Source organism: Scardinius erythrophthalmus (genome assembly GCF_964197995.2).
Source record: "Scardinius erythrophthalmus genome assembly, chromosome: 3".
Classification (NCBI taxonomy): Eukaryota; Metazoa; Chordata; class Actinopteri; order Cypriniformes; family Leuciscidae; genus Scardinius; species Scardinius erythrophthalmus.
In genome coordinates, this window is record NC_138223.1 from 44074995 (window position 1) to 44091343 (window position 16349).

At 39.7% G+C, this 16349-nt stretch overlaps 2 protein-coding genes across 3 annotated transcripts; both read left to right on the forward strand.

Annotated features, from left to right (window-relative positions):
• The first annotated feature begins 253 nt into the window (after positions 1-253).
• LOC308689035 (uncharacterized protein) lies at positions 254-4838 on the forward strand. 2 transcript variants are annotated; one of them, XM_081362586.1, is made up of 2 exons: positions 254-428; positions 1932-4838. In XM_081362586.1, exons 1-2 carry the CDS (start codon positions 332-334, stop codon positions 3164-3166), a joined length of 1332 nt encoding a protein of 443 aa, XP_081218712.1. In that variant the 5' UTR covers positions 254-331; the 3' UTR covers positions 3167-4838. The 2 variants fall into 2 exon arrangements, with proteins under 2 accessions (XP_081218712.1, XP_081218713.1); XM_081362587.1 differs by lacking the exon at positions 254-428 and adding an exon at positions 701-791 and having other exon boundaries at positions 1932-3568.
• Positions 4839-6625: 1787 nt separating this feature from the next.
• On the forward strand, positions 6626-15358 carry LOC308688205 (uncharacterized protein). The gene is made up of 2 exons (XM_081361131.1): positions 6626-6919; positions 12399-15358. The coding sequence occupies exons 1-2, from the start codon at positions 6820-6822 to the stop codon at positions 14993-14995; spliced, it is 2697 nt and encodes an 898-aa protein (XP_081217257.1). The 5' UTR covers positions 6626-6819; the 3' UTR covers positions 14996-15358.
• Positions 15359-16349: the final 991 nt, after the last annotated feature.

Consider the following 16349-nt stretch of genomic DNA (forward strand, 5'->3'; position numbering starts at 1 on the left):
TTGTCCATTTTCCATTGTTTTTTAAAAGGAAGAAAATCAAGGATTGTATTAATCTAAAACTAATATATATATATATTATTTTTTTCTGATATTGTCAGGTTTTAGAAACTATATAGAACATATAATTTGCAGACAAAATATATTTTTTTTAACAATGACAGATCTGATGAGGAGAATATGATGTAATTGGAATAACGGGGGGAAAACCCAGAAGATGGCAGTAGTGTAACGCCTCTGGATGCAAGCTGCCGTTAATTCCTAAAGAAGAAGAGGAAGAATAACTGACTGAGCGATCTGGAAAATAAACTGGATAGAACATATCCTGGAGATAATGATGGAGCTTCATGAAAACAACCAGACCACACCAGATGTGGAGACGAAAACATGCCAGTCATCACCCAGGCAAGACTGGACGAATGAAGAACCGTGTAAGGTTTTTTTTCTTTTTCTTTTCTTTTTTAAAAAACACAAATGCTGGGTTCAGCCTGTTGGGTAATTTTATTGGGTTATTCTTAATATTTTTTACCCGTGTGCTGAATAGTTATTCTGTAACTCAGCTGCTGGATCATTTTTACTGTCAATACGAATGATGAACCCCCTCACATACCAACCCAGCGTTGGTCAATGTCATGTGTAGAAGCTGCCGTGCGCTCCACTGACCATAATAGTATAATAGGAGCGCTATTGATCTAGTGCGCTTGCGTCGACTCGCAGCTGTGTTCGCGCTATGCGTTTGACGGGTTGAACCGGCTGAAACTAATGTCTGACCGTGACAGACAAGATGGCACAAGGTAATGCTTTTTTTCTTTCCACAGATTCCCATAGGCTGCTCTTGCTGCTCCTGTCACATACTAAAACGTTTACTAAAAATGCTTTTTAATTGTAATTATGTATTTGATAGTAAAACACTGACTTGCCATTGGATTTTTTTTTTTAAATGAAAAGCCTGACTGACCCAGCACTATGTCAAAAAACAACCCAGCAAAATTAAATTAAAATTAAAATAACCCATCTAATGTTCTGTCCAATATTTCTCCAGCACTGGGTTGCCAAATAACCCAGACACGGTTGTTTTTAACTCAGCATGTTTTAGAGTATATGAATTTCTCAGACCAACGACTTTTTATTTTACATTAGTTGACTACTTTAAACTAAATAATCCAATAGCTGTAGAAAAAAAGTGATTTTTATATGAATAAAATGTTTTTGATAATTGAGATGATTCATACATTTTATTATAGTAAAATAATTATAGAATGAAATGTGTAAGTGCTGCGTAACATGAGAATGAACCTAATTGGTTCCCGTTGAAGCTCAAAGGTGCTGCGTAACACTCGAGAGTGAACCTCATTGGTTCTTGTGGAGGTGTCAAACGTGCAGCGTAACACTCGAGAATGAACCTCATTTGTTGATGCGGAAGCTCAAATGTGCTGCGTAACACAAGAATGAACCTAATAGGTTCTTGAGGAAGCTCAAACGTGCTGCATTACATGAAAATGAACCTCATTGGTTCTTGAGAAAGCTCTGTTCAGAGGTTTGAGTTGTGAACACCCAATCACTCAAATCCCAAGTTTTTTCATATCGCAATTTATATCACAGGAAAAACAAAATTTTCTAAATCAATTTTTTTTCCAATATTTTGCAGCCCTAGACAAATGAGATGGATGTTAGTACCAGGTGTAACTTGAGCCTAACAGTGTCTAATAGAGGAAAAGGCTATAGCAAAATGCATCTAAAAGATAATACCCTTGTATACGCCATTTCAGATTTAATAACAAGAACTTGAGGATGAAATATTTAACCTTTAGTATGTCAAAGATAAAACAATGACATCTGTTGCAAATAAAATGGGTGCAAATCTAAAACATTGGCTATCTCGCATTTATTGTCCTTAAATTGAATTTTAAAATTTTTGTTTATGCTTATTTTAGGTCTGAAGGAACTGAAAGAAGATTACATTACTTGCCATCAATGTGGGATATGTTTCACCAAGCAAGCAAGCCTTGAAAAGCACATGATAATTCATACTGGCCAGAAGCCTTTCACCTGCTCTCAATGTGGAAAGAGTTTCACAGTAAAACAAAGCCTTGAGTGTCACATGAGAATTCACACTGGAGAAAAGCCTTTTACCTGCTCTCAGTGTGGAAAGAGTTTCACAGCGAAAACTACCCTTAATTTTCATATGAGAGTTCACACTGGAGAGAAACCTTTTACCTGCTCTCAGTGTGGAAAGAGTTTCGCAGAGAGAAAAAAACTTTATATTCACATGAGAATTCACAATGGAGAGAAGCCGTTCACATGCTCTCAGTGTGAAAAGAGTTTCAACATGAAACAAAACCTCGATATTCACATGAGAAACCACACCGGAGAGAAGCCTTTCATTTGCTCTGAGTGTGGAAGAAGTTTCACAGTAAAACAAAACCTTGATAGCCACATTAAAATTCACACTGGAGAGAAGCCTTTCACATGCCCTCAGTGTGGAAAGAGTTTCACAGAGAAACAAAACCTTAAATGTCACATGAGAATTCACACCGGAGAGAAGCCCTTCAACTGCTCTCAGTGTGGAAAGAGTTACACAATGAAGCAAAGCCTTGAGATTCACATGAGAAGTCACACCGGAGAGAAGCCTTTCACATGCCCTCAGTGTGGAAAGAGATTCACAGTGAAACAAAACCTTGACAGTCACATGAGGATTCACACTGGAGAGAAGCCCTTCAACTGCTCTCAGTGTGGAAAGAGTTTCACAGAGAAGAAAAAACTTCATATTCACATGAGGATTCACACTGGAGAGAAGCCGTTCACATGCTCTCAGTGTGGAAAGAGTTTCACACAACAAAACCACCTTAAATGTCACATGATACTTCACAGTGAAGAGAAGCCTTTTACCTGCTATGAGTGTGGAATGAGTTTCAACATGAAACAAAAGCTTGAGAGACACATGTGGATTCACACCGGAGTGAAGCCTTTTACCTGCTCTCAGTGTGAAAAGGGTTTCACAGTGAAACAAAACCTTGAGAGACACATGAGGATTCACACTGGAAAGAAGCCTTTTACCTGCTCTGAGTGTGGAAAGAGTTTTACAAAAGAAGTCAACCTTGAATGTCACATCAGAATTCACACTGGAGAGAATGGAAATGCTACAAGTGTGGAAAGAGTTTCAACATGAAAAAAAGCTTGATATTCACATTAGAATTCACACAAGAGACAAGCCTTTCAACGAGTCTCTGTGTGCATCATCAGAGGAGGCAGTCATAGCACCCACCAGCTATTGTAAAGGTCTGATGTAGTCAATCTGTTTATGTGATTAGGAGGCCTGATAAAAGATGGGAAGATTGGTCAGATGAACACTCCTTCATGAGGGAGCCTCTGCAACATCCTCAGCACTTTTATTATAACAGATAGGGATGCACCAATACCATTTTCTTTTTTCAAAACGAGTCCGATGCGATACCTTTATTATCAGTGCATTTGTAATTTTTAAAACACTGCTTTTCAGGTTTTTCAGGTAGGTCTCAACAGGAGTTTTCATGTACAGAAACTTTATTAAAGTTACAAAAGTTATTCAATCAAAAGCAGTGAGTGATTTTCTCTTTTTGGCCTTTGCTGTTAGATTAACATTAAGGACACAGAGAGCAGCAAGTAGTCCTATATAAGGCTGCTGTCACTTTAAGAGCTGCACGGATCCAATATACTGTTACACACGCTTTTTCTTTCCCAACTGTTTACGGTTTACAAACACTGTCCTGGGCTGCATGGTATCGTTTTTTGGTATCGGAGCATTTTAATAAGTACGAGTGCAGTATCGGACCCATCCCTAATAACAAATATAGCCGCAATAGTCAGGGTCCAAGCACTAATGGCCCATGTGGATGATTAACAATCTTATTGAAATGTATCTTATGATGTGGTTTATAGCATAGTCCATACTGAATCTTCACTGAAAGTTAGAGTTTGTTCTTAATACGTGTGGACTTGTATATAGATGAATCTTATGTCATATGATGTCAAAGGACTTTGCTGTTTTGAGTGTGCATTACACAAGGGAAACATCAAGTTGGTCCTATTCAACAAAAGAGGGTGAGCTTGGACTTTGGTCCTCGCAATAGCCATCAAATGACTGTATGTAATAAGATCTGATGTTCTGCTCCCATTTCCTCACAAAAAAAATCGAAAATAGATGCCTCTTCAGTGGGTGCGCCTAGATGAAATGAACTATATCTGTATCTTTGTTACAAGTGCTTCTGGATGTAAAAAGCAGCGAGTGGCTTTCACATGTGGGCTTTGCACTCTGACTGGGCTAAAGAAGCCCTTCGCAGTCCGTACCCGTCAGCACATAAACTGAGACAGTCCTTTGTGCCATCACTGTTCCAGATACTCTGTTGTCACACGATATACTTCTTCTCCTGTTATTTTGTCAGGCATTGATTTACAAAATACAAGTTTCTCTAATACTATCGCCATCTATGAATCGAACATTTGCCAAGAGCTGAGAATACCCACTAATATCTTTTTTTTTTTTTCAAAACCAAACTTTCTATATCTGAAGATGTGTCATCTATTCGCCTGGTAATTGTATTGTTTGACAGGAGAACCTTTGATATTTGATTTCGCTGCTTTCTTTGTGGTCTTAGCATGGTGTTAACAATGGCTTTGCATGCTGGTAAGGTTACAGTCTCAGCAATTGTGTGGCGTTTTTTTTTTTTTTTTCGACTTGGCTACTATGTCAGCCACAAGATAGCTAGCCTTCAGTGCTTATTCGGACACTTTTGCACTCTTCATCTTAACTTCCTCTTGTTTTTGAGTTGCCTTTTTAATCAAATAAAATATTCTCCATCCTTTCTTACTAGTAATGGGTGATTTTTGGTGTGTGTCAGATGCTGTTTTAGTTTGCTAGGAACCATTGCTTGATTCAACAGTTTGTCCCAACTTACCAGACATGGAGGAAGAGGACACTAGATCTCTGATAAAGGTGAAGACATAAGACAAGTAACTGTCTCTTCTTCTTCTTCCTGCTGTCAGATACCCGCTCTGCACTGCTACATGAGAATGAAGTTCCAGCATCTGGAGCTTTTCTTTTAAGAAATCTGTCCATATTCTGTTCACAAAAACATTCATTTTCACAAAATGTAGAAATATATCCATTTTTTAATGGTAAGCCATTCAGATTTGATGTTATTGTGCTGAAATTTAATTGGCTGCTGGTGGGGATATTTTTATAAGTATCTGAGAACGTCTGCCAAAGAAGTCGCATTCCAATTTTTAACTACATGGATACGGTTGCGAAGTTATAATTGTTTTTTAGTTGTAGTGCCCTCTATTGGCAGAATTTTACAAAACTTGGTGTGCGTCCTCAGAATGTCCAGCAATCTTTGTGTCTCAAGTTTCATTAAGCTTGGACATTGCATATAGCAGCTATGTCAACTCGTAAAAGTGGGCGATGCCTGACCAATTAATTGACATAACTTTGCCTGTGTTTATATTTTAGACCTTGTGCAAGGGTTTTCACTGGAAATTGTGTAGCCTACATCCTGTGTGTCACTCAACCGTGCATGTCTTATCATATCCATAAACTATAAAAGTGGAAAGTACCCGTGTGCACAATCATTGGTCAGAAAACAGTGTAAAGAGACAACTGCAGTTGAGATTGTTAGATGTTTAGCTGGCACAGGCTTTGTTGAAACAATAAAGAGATCTTTTGGAAAAAGAAAATTACTAAAGCAATACCAGTTGCTTTTTCACCGATGCCAGTGTGAGTCTGCTCCTGTCACTGCTTAAAAAATTTTTTTTTCTTAAATGTCAATTTTTAGGAATATTTCATGCTTATTTTAGTGTCATGTTTTACAAAGATAGATTTAAAATAAAATGACAGTGTTCTAATGCCACGTATGTGTAAGGAGACTCACAGAGGTGCGTGAACCATAAATAGTTTATTAGCAAAATGAGGACAGCATTTTCATTTTTGGGATGGACTAACCCTTCACTGTAAATATATTTATAATATTTAGTAAAAAATGTAAATGTCACAATAAAACATTTAAAGCTATTTTACTCTATCCTAAAACTACACTGATTGCTTTTTGCTTATATTTAAAAAAGCAAGATTATGCATTTGCTAATGAGATTATTCAGATCTCTGAATAAAATCCTTTTCTCGGCCAGATTTTACAGATTAAGTGCTGAAAACACCTTACGCTGGAGACTGCTGCTGGTCAACACAATGTAGGCCTAAATGCAACAAGAATACAGCCCAAACATGTAGGCTATTATGACATTACAAACCAATAGCAAATGTTTTGAGCAAAAATAGCAAAAATCATTAAATGGCATTAATATGAAGTATGTATCATTTGTATTCTTTTATTAATTGTTATTGTTTTTGTTTATTTTCTGGGAGAGTTTGGCTAATCGGTCCAATTAAATATATCACTCTCCATTTTGCCCTTCTGCATATAGTCTATGTTTGCAGGTTAGAACCTAAATTATAAAACTGAACCGAGATCTGGTAAAATCATATCAATACAGACACTGGTTCATGGGTTCAGTCAGAGATCATACTGGATCTGCAGATGAACGCCTCCTAGCGGCGAACACACAGTATATGACGTAACGATCACGTGACTTGGCCAGTTGGACGAGCTCTCCAAGCCATGGGTCCACAAACGTCTCGAAGCTTATTCAAGCAGCGTTTTGAACGCCAAATCACTGATTTCAAACCAAATCAATTTTGGTTGTAGAATATCTGTTAGAGAATAGATTGAATGAAACCTGACTGATGGATACTGATGAAATAAGCTGCATCGAACATTTCTAGTGATAAAGATGGAGCAGCCTGAAAACAACCAGACCACACAGGCACCAGATGTGAAGACGAAGACCTGCCAGACGACACCTATGCAAGAGTGGAAGAATAAAACACAGAGTAAGACACTTACAATGCAACAAATCTATTAAAAATAATTTGTTAATTCTGTTTATTGTTAATCGTGACTAATAAAAAGCCTCATGTATCAAATTATTTATCCCTTAAATAGTTGATGTTCTCATGTCCACAATAGTACACAGAAAAACATCCAGTGTTAAATTAACTATCCTGGTAGTTTATTTAAGACCACACTCAATAGTGTTAAAATAATAGTGTTAAATGAACACTTAAAAGTGTTCACATTAAAGTTATTGAGTTAATTGAGTGATGATTATTGAAGATACCTGATGTTAACAAGCAGAATCACCAAAGGAGAAAATCACAGTTTTAAGTCACCATTAATGGGGATCAGTGTTTGCTTTACTTGGGGTTTTGTCCCTTGAGTTTTTAATATCAGATTTTGTTTGTGCTGCTATAACTGAGTTGTAACTGAGTTATATCTGCCAGACAAGCAAAGAGAAAAGGTGATCAGGTGGTGTTGGTTATGTTTTCACATAATAGCCTAATCATGTGACCTGAATCACCGAGCTCATTTAGAGTCTAATCTCTGAGTTATATTTAAGTTATTGATAACAGCAGGCAGCCTTGTGGTTCATTCTACAGCATGAGATCCAGCATTTTCAATATAATCCAAAGGTTTTCTTAAAAGCCTCATACCCAGCAAACACAGAACATTCCCCTAACACTAGAACCAGAACATTGTAGGGAGGTTATTTTTAAATAACCTAAAAATCGCTTATACAGAACGTTTCCTAATGTTTTTTCAGGTTATTATTTTGCATAATATTTAGCATCATTAAATGTTTATTCACATAATGCAACATTTTACAAAAGTGTTCCAATTGAATTTTGTTTTGTTCTAATACATATATTTAGTGGCAGATAAAACCATTGAATTCGGAGAAACTGGGGAACAAGAACATCAATTAAAGTTAATAATAATAAAAATAAAAGTATTATATGTTGAGAATTTTTTTTTTTGAAAATGGCATTACAAGAAATTGTTGCAAAAAGTTTGTTGAAGACAATGTTGTATTGTACAATGTTTTTATTAACCTTTCCCAGGGTCCGAAATTAACACCCGCCAAGCGCCAAATGCGGGTAGATTTCCCGTTTGGCGAGTCTCAAATCTCATAAGGCTATCCGCCACAGTGGCGGGTGAATGTTCATACCAAAATATAACATTTTCAGCGCGCACGCGGTCTTCTGCCTCTTACGAGCAGAGAGATAGCCCCGGCCGCGCGCGCGCACGCACAGAGCGGCTAAGCGTCAAGCTTCCCCGTACTTTTTGATAAGCGTCCTTGACAGGGCGGCCAGAGCTTCTTTGCAGCTCAAGTCGGCGGCGGTGTGTACGTACAGTTAACGCTTTATCTGTTGACGGCGCTGAGGAAAAAGGATATGTGAAGCTCCCGCGACTAGAAGAAGCGGTCGCCGCCTATTTGTGTCCTGCTCATCACAGCCGTGCAGAGCGTCTTCAGCACTCGCGGATCGTGCATACTCCGCCGCTGGCTAGGCTGCTTCTGCTTTACACACCATGACCGTTCTTTTCTCGAGAAAAGAAGTTTTCTCATAGCGTTTGCAACGCAATACTCGTTCCCTTATCTCTCAGGGAACCGAGGTTATGTAAGTAACTTAACCGAGTAGCCTAAGTTCTGCCTTCCCTTCCACATGAGTCAGGAAACAAAACTGACAAAAAACATTTTTATTTTACCCCAATGAAAGTAGGCTAATATTTATATTTCTCTCATTTTGAACAATATATGAAGAGTTCAGATGCAAAAGCCTCTAAGTGCCATCTGAAATTTTCTTCTAGAATGATCATTTTTATGAAGCTCGTATATTTAAGTTCAGTAATTTCACTTAAATGGCAATGAAAATTACATATTAATTGCCATTTAAGTGAAATTACTGAACTTAAATAAATGAGCTTGATAAAAATGATCATTTTAGAAGAAAATTTCAGATGGCAACTTAGAGGCTTTTGCATCTGAACTCTTCATATATAGATTTTTTTTTATTATTATTATTATACATTTCAAATTTTGCTCTGGACAATTTTTTATGTTTGTATTCAACATAATAGGCCTACCTTATTACAGTATCTCAATTAAAAGTACTGAAATGAATATATATGTGACAAAAAAAAGGCTGTTTATTATTTTGGCCGGTAAAAAATATGCTTGGCTGGTGGATTTTTTCATCTACCAGTCCCCGTGGCAGGTAAGCCAAAAAGTTAATTTCGGACCCTGACCTTTCCTTACAATTGTATCTGGAACCCCTTAGCTTAGCCTGCTAACATATCCAGTGCAAGTTACTTTAATGTGATCATATAAAAAAACATTGTATTTCATTAATGGTAAAATGGCTTTGGTAATAGTTTTTTATTTTACCATTGTTTTAATAATTTTTTAAATGCGAGAGTAAATGTGTCCAGAGTGTGTGTTTTAAGGAATACTGGCCCTTAAACCATTAGAATGTATGTTAGTTAGCAGGTCATTATTGCAAAGTAAACACTTTTGTGGTGATACAATTCAAAACCTTTCTGCTCCTGACTTATTGCTTACTGATTCTGCTTAGCTATGGCTACTGACCATAAAAATAAATATGTGGACATGAAATATTGATTTGAGTTTAAATAGTAAATAAATAGTCCACAACAATATAAAAAAATCGATGTCACAACAAGGTGAACGCTGCACAAATATTACAGTAATATTGATACTGAATCCTCAGTTGCTTTTGTATTAAACTAGAGCATTCAAGTTTATGGTGTGTTATGAGACATATGAAAATGTAGCTGGTTTTATTTACCCACATCAACAAACTAAAATACTGAGTTCCCTTGTTGTTACATAATAAGTCATTTAATAACAATTTAAAACAACATGCTATTTAAGTTACTTGTGCACTTAAGCCCATCCTAAGTTCTAGTCCTATTCGGTGAAGATCTAATTCAATTGAACAATTTCTTCACAGACTGTATGAACTTTTTTTTATTATTCATATTTATTATGTTCATCTTGCTTGTTAAAGATCTGCCCCTCCGTGCAAACTGCTTGTGCCATAGGCCATTCAATGGGTGCTTTGGTTAGCACGGAGATGCATCTGTGGCTGAACCTCACTGGCATCAAAGACAGGGACAGGGTGTTCCTGCTTGATGCCCCAATCTCACCTTCTGGCCCATTTGGCGACTCGGGTAACACAGTTGTTAGCAGGTCTCGGTAGGTGAAGAAAACCGAGGAAGCTTTCGTGCAATTCCTTCCTCGCCACACTCAGGGGGAGGGGCTGCCAGGGCTGCCCTGGTCCTTCAAAACGTGAGGCACAGAAACAAGACTGGGGACCGGCTCGTTGCTCTCAGCAACCTCCAAAAAGGCAAGACCTCTTGACCATAATTTTCAAAAAGATGTCCTGATGGTCTTGCAGCCCTGTGGGGGTACCCCCCCCTTGGTACGGGGCATGTAAATCTACCCCCTTGTTCCCGACACCCCCATGAAACCTCTGTACCATCCCCGCCACCTCTGGGGTTTCGGGGGGCAGCGATTTCCAGCATAATGTACTAAGGATGGTTTCTACTTGGGTTCTAAGGACAGTAGAAAAAGGTTACAGAATCCAATTAGTTCGCCGTCCTCCGCATTTCAGCGGCATGGTCTCCACTACCATGAAGCCGAAGGAGGCGCATTTACTGTCAAAAGAGCTGTAATCTCTTCTGGTCATAGTAGAACATGTTCCCCTTCCAGAGAAAGAGTCAGGTTACTACAGCAGATACCTCCTGGTTCCCAAGAAGGATGGGGGGTTGCATCCGATTTTAGATCATCAAGGCTTGAACTTCTCAGTCAAGCCGCTCAAGCTCAAGATGCTAACTTCACTATATTGGCAAAAGTTTCGAGACGTCCGCCTTTAGGCCTACATGCACATGAAATTTAATGACATCCCATTCTTAATCGGTAGGGTTTAATATTGAGTTGGCCCACCCTTTGCAGCTATAACAGCTTTAACTCTTCTGGGAAATCTTTCCACAAGGTTTAGGAGTGTTTATTTGGGAATTTTTGACCATTCTTCTAGAACTACATTTGTGAGGTCAGGCACTGATGTTGAATGAATGAATGAATGAATGAATGAGGCATTTATATAGCGCTTTTATATGTACTACTGTACACCCAAAGCGCTTTACAATCATATCAGGTGTCTCTCCTCAAACCACCACCATGTTGAACGATAAGGCCTGGCTCGCAGTCTTCGCTCGAATTATTCCCAAAGGTGTTCTATCGGGTTGAGGTCAGGACTCTGTGCAGGCCAGTCAAGTTCCGCCACACCAAACTCGCTCATCCATGTCTTTATGGACCTTGCTTTGTGCACTGGTGCGCAGTCGTGTTGGAACAGGAAGGGCCATCCCCAAACTGTTCCCACAAAGTTGGGAGCATGAAATTGTCCAAAATAACTTGGTATGCTGAAGCATTAAGAGTTCCTTTCACTGGAACTAAGGGGCCAAGCCCAACCCCTGAAAAACAACCCCACACCATAATCCCCCCTCCACCAAACTTTACATTTGGCACAATGCAGTCAGGCAAGTACCGCTCTCCTGGCAACCGCCAAACCCAGACCATACCCAGTCCATCGGATTGCCAGACAGAGAAGCGTGATTCGTCACTCCAGAGAACACGTCTCCACTGCTCTAGAGTCCAGTGGTGGCGTGCTTTACACCACAGCATCCAACGCTTTGCATTGCATTTGGTGATGTAAGGCTTGGATGCAGCTGCTCTGCCATGGAAACCCATTCCATGAAGCTCTATACACACTGTTCTTGAGCTAATCTGAAGGCCACACAAAGTCTGGAGGTCTGTAGCTATTGACTCTGCAGAAAGTTGGCGAATTCTGCGCACTGTGCGCCTCAGCATGCGCTGACCCCACTCTGTGATTTTACGTGGCCTACCACTTTGTGGCTGAGTTGCTGTTTTTCCCAATTGCTTCCACTTTGTTATAATACCACTAACAGTTGATCGTGGAATATTTAGTAGTGAGGAAATTTGATGAATGGACTTATTGCACAGGTGGCCACCTGAGAGCGATGAGAGTCTGCATGCCTAGGAACTTGATTTTAAACAACTGTGGCCATGGAAGTGATTGGAACACCTGAATTCAATGATTTGGAGGGGTGTCCCAATACTTTTAGTAATAGTGTATATTCACAGCCGGTCACACAAAAAAGTGTTCTCAGAGCGCTGAATCAAGCGCAGCATCTCATTCACACTTTTTCAGGAAACAGGGTTACAGTCAAGTAACCCAAAACGTTCATTTGTAATGAATCAGGATACATAGTAACAGGCCTACAACTTTGTATAAAATGTTCAGTTTCAATTGGATTTGAGCAATGTTCATCTTAATTTATTGTTTGGGGTGCACATCTATTACGTTGGCTATCTCATCTTTGCTGCCCTTGAATTGACTTTTAACATCAATCTTTCAATGTTTGTTTTAGATCTGAAGGAACTGAAAGAAGATTCTGTCACTTGCCATCAATGGGGGGTGTGTTTCACCGAACAAGTAAGTCTAAAGAAGCACATGAGAATTCACACTGGAGAGAAGCCGTTCACCTGCTCTCAGTGTGGAAAGAGTTTCACACAACAAGGACAGCTGACACGTCACATGAAAATTCACACTGGAGAGAAGCCTTTCTCCTGCTCTGAGTGTGGAATGAACTTCATAGAAAAACACAAGCTTATTATTCACATGAGGGTTCACACTGGGGAGAAGCCTTGCACATGCTCTCAGTGTGGAAAGAGTTTCACACAACAAGGACAGCTGACACGTCACATGAAAATTCACACTGGAGAGAAGCCTTTCTCCTGCTCTGAGTGTGGAAGGAGTTTCATGGATCAACGACAACTAATAATTCACACCAGAATTCACACTGGGGAGAAGCCTTTCACTTGCCCTCAATGTGGAAAGAGTTTCACACAACACGGACAGCGGAAACGTCACATGAGAGTTCACACTGGAGAGAAGCCTTTCTCCTGTTCTCAGTGTGGAAAGAGTTTCACAGTGAAACAAAGCCTTGAGAGTCACATGAGAATTCACACTGGAGAGAAGCCTTTCACATGCCCTCAGTGCGAAAAGAGTTTCACATTGAAACAAAGCCTTGAGAGACACATTAGAATTCATACTGGAGAGAAGCCTTTTATCTGCTCTGAGTGTGGGATGGGCTTCATAGAGAAACAACAGCTTAATACTCACATGAGAATACACACTGGAGAGCAACCTTTCATCTGCTCTCAGTGTGGAAAGAGTTTCATTTTTAAACAAAGCCTTGACAGACACATGAGAATTCACACTGGGGAGAAGCCGTTCTCCTGCTCTGAGTGTGGGATGGGCTTCATAGAGATGCAAAAGCTAAAAATTCATATGAGAATTCACACCGGAGAGAAACCTTTTACCTGTCCTCAATGTGGAAAGTGTTTCAGAGTAAACCGGAGCCTTAAGAGACACATGAGCATTCACACTGGAGAGAAACCTTTTGCCTGCACCCAGTGTGCAAGGAGTTACACAGTAAAACAACACCTTGAGAGTCACATGAGAATTCACACTGGAGTGAAGCCCTTCATCTGCTCTCAGTGTGGAAACAGTTTCATGGAACAACGGCAACTTCTAATTCACATGAGAATTCACACTGGGGAAAAACCTTTCTCCTGCCCTCAATGTGGAAAAAGTTTCAAACAACAAGGACAGCTGAAATGTCACATGAGAATTCACACTGGAGAGAAGCCTTTCTCCTGCTCTCAATGTGGAAAGAGTTTCACAGTGAAGAGTAACCTTGAGAGTCACATGAGAATTCACACCGGCGAGAAGCCATTCTCATGCTTTATGTGTGGAAGGAGTTTCATGCAACAAGGTCAACTTCAAATTCACATGAAAATTCACACTGGCCAGAAGCCTTTCATCTGCTCTTATTGTATGAAGAGTTTCACATTGAAACATGTCCTTGAGAGACACATGAGAATTCACACTGGAGAGAGGCCGTTCACCTGCTCTCAGTGTGGAATGAGCTTCATAGAGAAACAAAAGCTTAACATTCATATGAGAATTCACACTGGAGAGAAGCCTTTCATCTGTTCTCAGTGTGGAAAGAGTTTTACAGTGAGAAGGAGCCTTAAGATACACATGAGTACTCACACCGAAGATAAGCATTTCATCTGCTCTGAGTGTGGAAAGAGTTTCACGCAGCATGGACACCTTCAAAATCACATGAGAATTCACACTGGAGAGAAGCCTTTCACATGCTCTGAGTGTGGAAAAAGTTTCACAGTGAACAGCACCCTTGAAAGACACATGAAAATCCACACTGGAGAGAAACCTTTCACCTGTCCTTATTGTATATTGAGGTTCACAGTGAAACAAAGCCTTGAGAGACACATAAGAATTCACACTGGAGAGAAGCCGTTCTCCTGCTCTGAGTGTGGAAAGAGTTTCATGCAACAAGGACACCTTCAAAGTCACATGAGGAGTCACACTGGAGAGAAGCCCTTCGTCTGCTTTGAGTGTGGAAAGGGTTTCACAGTGAAACAAAACCTTGATAGTCACATGAGAATTCACACTGGAGAGAAGCCTTTCACCTGCTCTGTGTGTGGAAAGAGTTTCACAATGAACAGCACCCTTGAGAGACACATGAAAATCCACACTGGAGAGAAACCTTTCACCTGTCCTTATTGTATATTGAGGTTCACAGTGAAACAAAGCCTTGAGAGACACATAAGAATTCACACTGGAGAGAAGCCGTTCTCCTGCTCTGAGTGTGGAAAGAGTTTCATGCAACAAGGACACCTTCAAAGTCACATGAGGAGTCACACTGGAGAGAAGCCCTTTGTCTGCTCTGAGTGTGGAAAGAGTTTCACAATGAAACAAAGCCTTAAAATTCACATGAGAATTCACACTGGAGAGAAGCCTTTCAACAAAATAGTGGAATTTCCTCTACCGCCACCCGTATGCAGCATCTATCCAAGTGATACAAAGGCAGTCATAGCTTACCCGGACACCCACCAGCTATCAGAGGAAAGAGATGTGGTCAATCTGTTTAAATGATTAGGAGGCCATGACTGAAAGGAGGCCATGATATCCAAGCTTCTATTTGGTTAGGACACCAGGCAAAACACATTGTAAATAGAAACATTTGATGCAATGAGAGTAGACCTAAGTGAAGTACCATAGCCAACACTAATTGCAGCAACTTTTGTCATAATCTTGATTATTTATTTAAAGAATTGTCTATATCTATATGTGTGTGTGTGTGTGTGTGTGTGTGTGTGTGTGTGTGTATATATGTGTATATATATATATGCGCTTCTGATGCTGTAACCTTACCTTGTAATACTGCTGTGCAAAAAAACAAAACATTCACGATTTAATAATGTGCAAGTCAAATTAAATAAGTCAAACTATACTTTGACATTGTGGTACAGTATTTTCACTTCCATGAATAAATTTTATAGATTTATTTACCATTGTCCCTATATAGACAAAGCCCATAATCATTGTTTAAACTGTAAACACACAAGTAAACACTCACTATTCACTGAAGACAGCCATCAAAACCAAATTATCCAGTCACAATGACACACATAAGGGCATTAGTAATCATTATGATGTTTCACTGAAAAAAAAAAAAATATATATATATATATATATATGGGTAACGACATCATGTGAAAATGACCAATTTAATTGGTCAACGACAGTTCATGACGTCATTAGTGGAGTGCCATGAGTATAAGAGGGAGCCTGTAATACACGTCATCAACTCTTTTGTCTGAATGAGACACAGAGGTAGGCCTAAGGCATGGCAACAAGACGCTGTCTCATTCCCCTTCTCAGAACCATGGTTACAGTCGTAACCTGAGATGTTCCCTTTCGAAGTGAAACTTCAACACTGCCAATTATATGCGATATCCAAGCTTCTATGCTCTTATAACAAGGGAAGTCTTGGCCTTTACAACCTTCCTTCCTTGCAGTCCATAAGCCGGGCCCAAGAGCAGAGGTCTAAAGAATAACTGGCTCAGCTATGTGAACTTCTTTTAAAGAAAGAGTGCAGAATAAGAAGATAGATCAACTTGAGCTTTAAAGGGGAGCGAAGGACCCTACTTTAAGACCCAACACAGTTGGGGATGGAATAAACACCTTACTCAACCCTAAGGTCCTAAAGAGCAGCTCACCAAAGGGAGCATGCACGGCCCTAAAACCGCAGCCGCTACGACCTTCAATGTTGCTGCTCCTCCAAAGGGGGAGCCTCAGGCACAGTAGAGGCTCAACCCATAGGGGAGCTTAACACTACTTAAAGATCTCAGAATACTGGGGTAGGCAGCTCGAACCCCACTTTAGGTAAAACATTAATCTAGGACCTGCTATAGCCAGCGCTTAGTATTTCTTTATTAGTGCTAGC

Excerpts from the sequence above, each read along its gene's own strand:
- LOC308689035 (XM_081362586.1), top strand. The coding sequence starts at position 332 with ATGATGGAGCTTCATGAAAACAACCAGACCACACCAGATGTGGAGACG. Across the intron at positions 429-1,931 it reads CTGGACGAATGAAGAACCGT|GTCTGAAGGAACTGAAAGAA; the intron begins GTAAGGTTTTTT and ends TGCTTATTTTAG.
- LOC308688205 (XM_081361131.1), top strand. The coding sequence starts at position 6,820 with ATGGAGCAGCCTGAAAACAACCAGACCACACAGGCACCAGATGTGAAG. Across the intron at positions 6,920-12,398 it reads GTGGAAGAATAAAACACAGA|ATCTGAAGGAACTGAAAGAA; the intron begins GTAAGACACTTA and ends TGTTTGTTTTAG.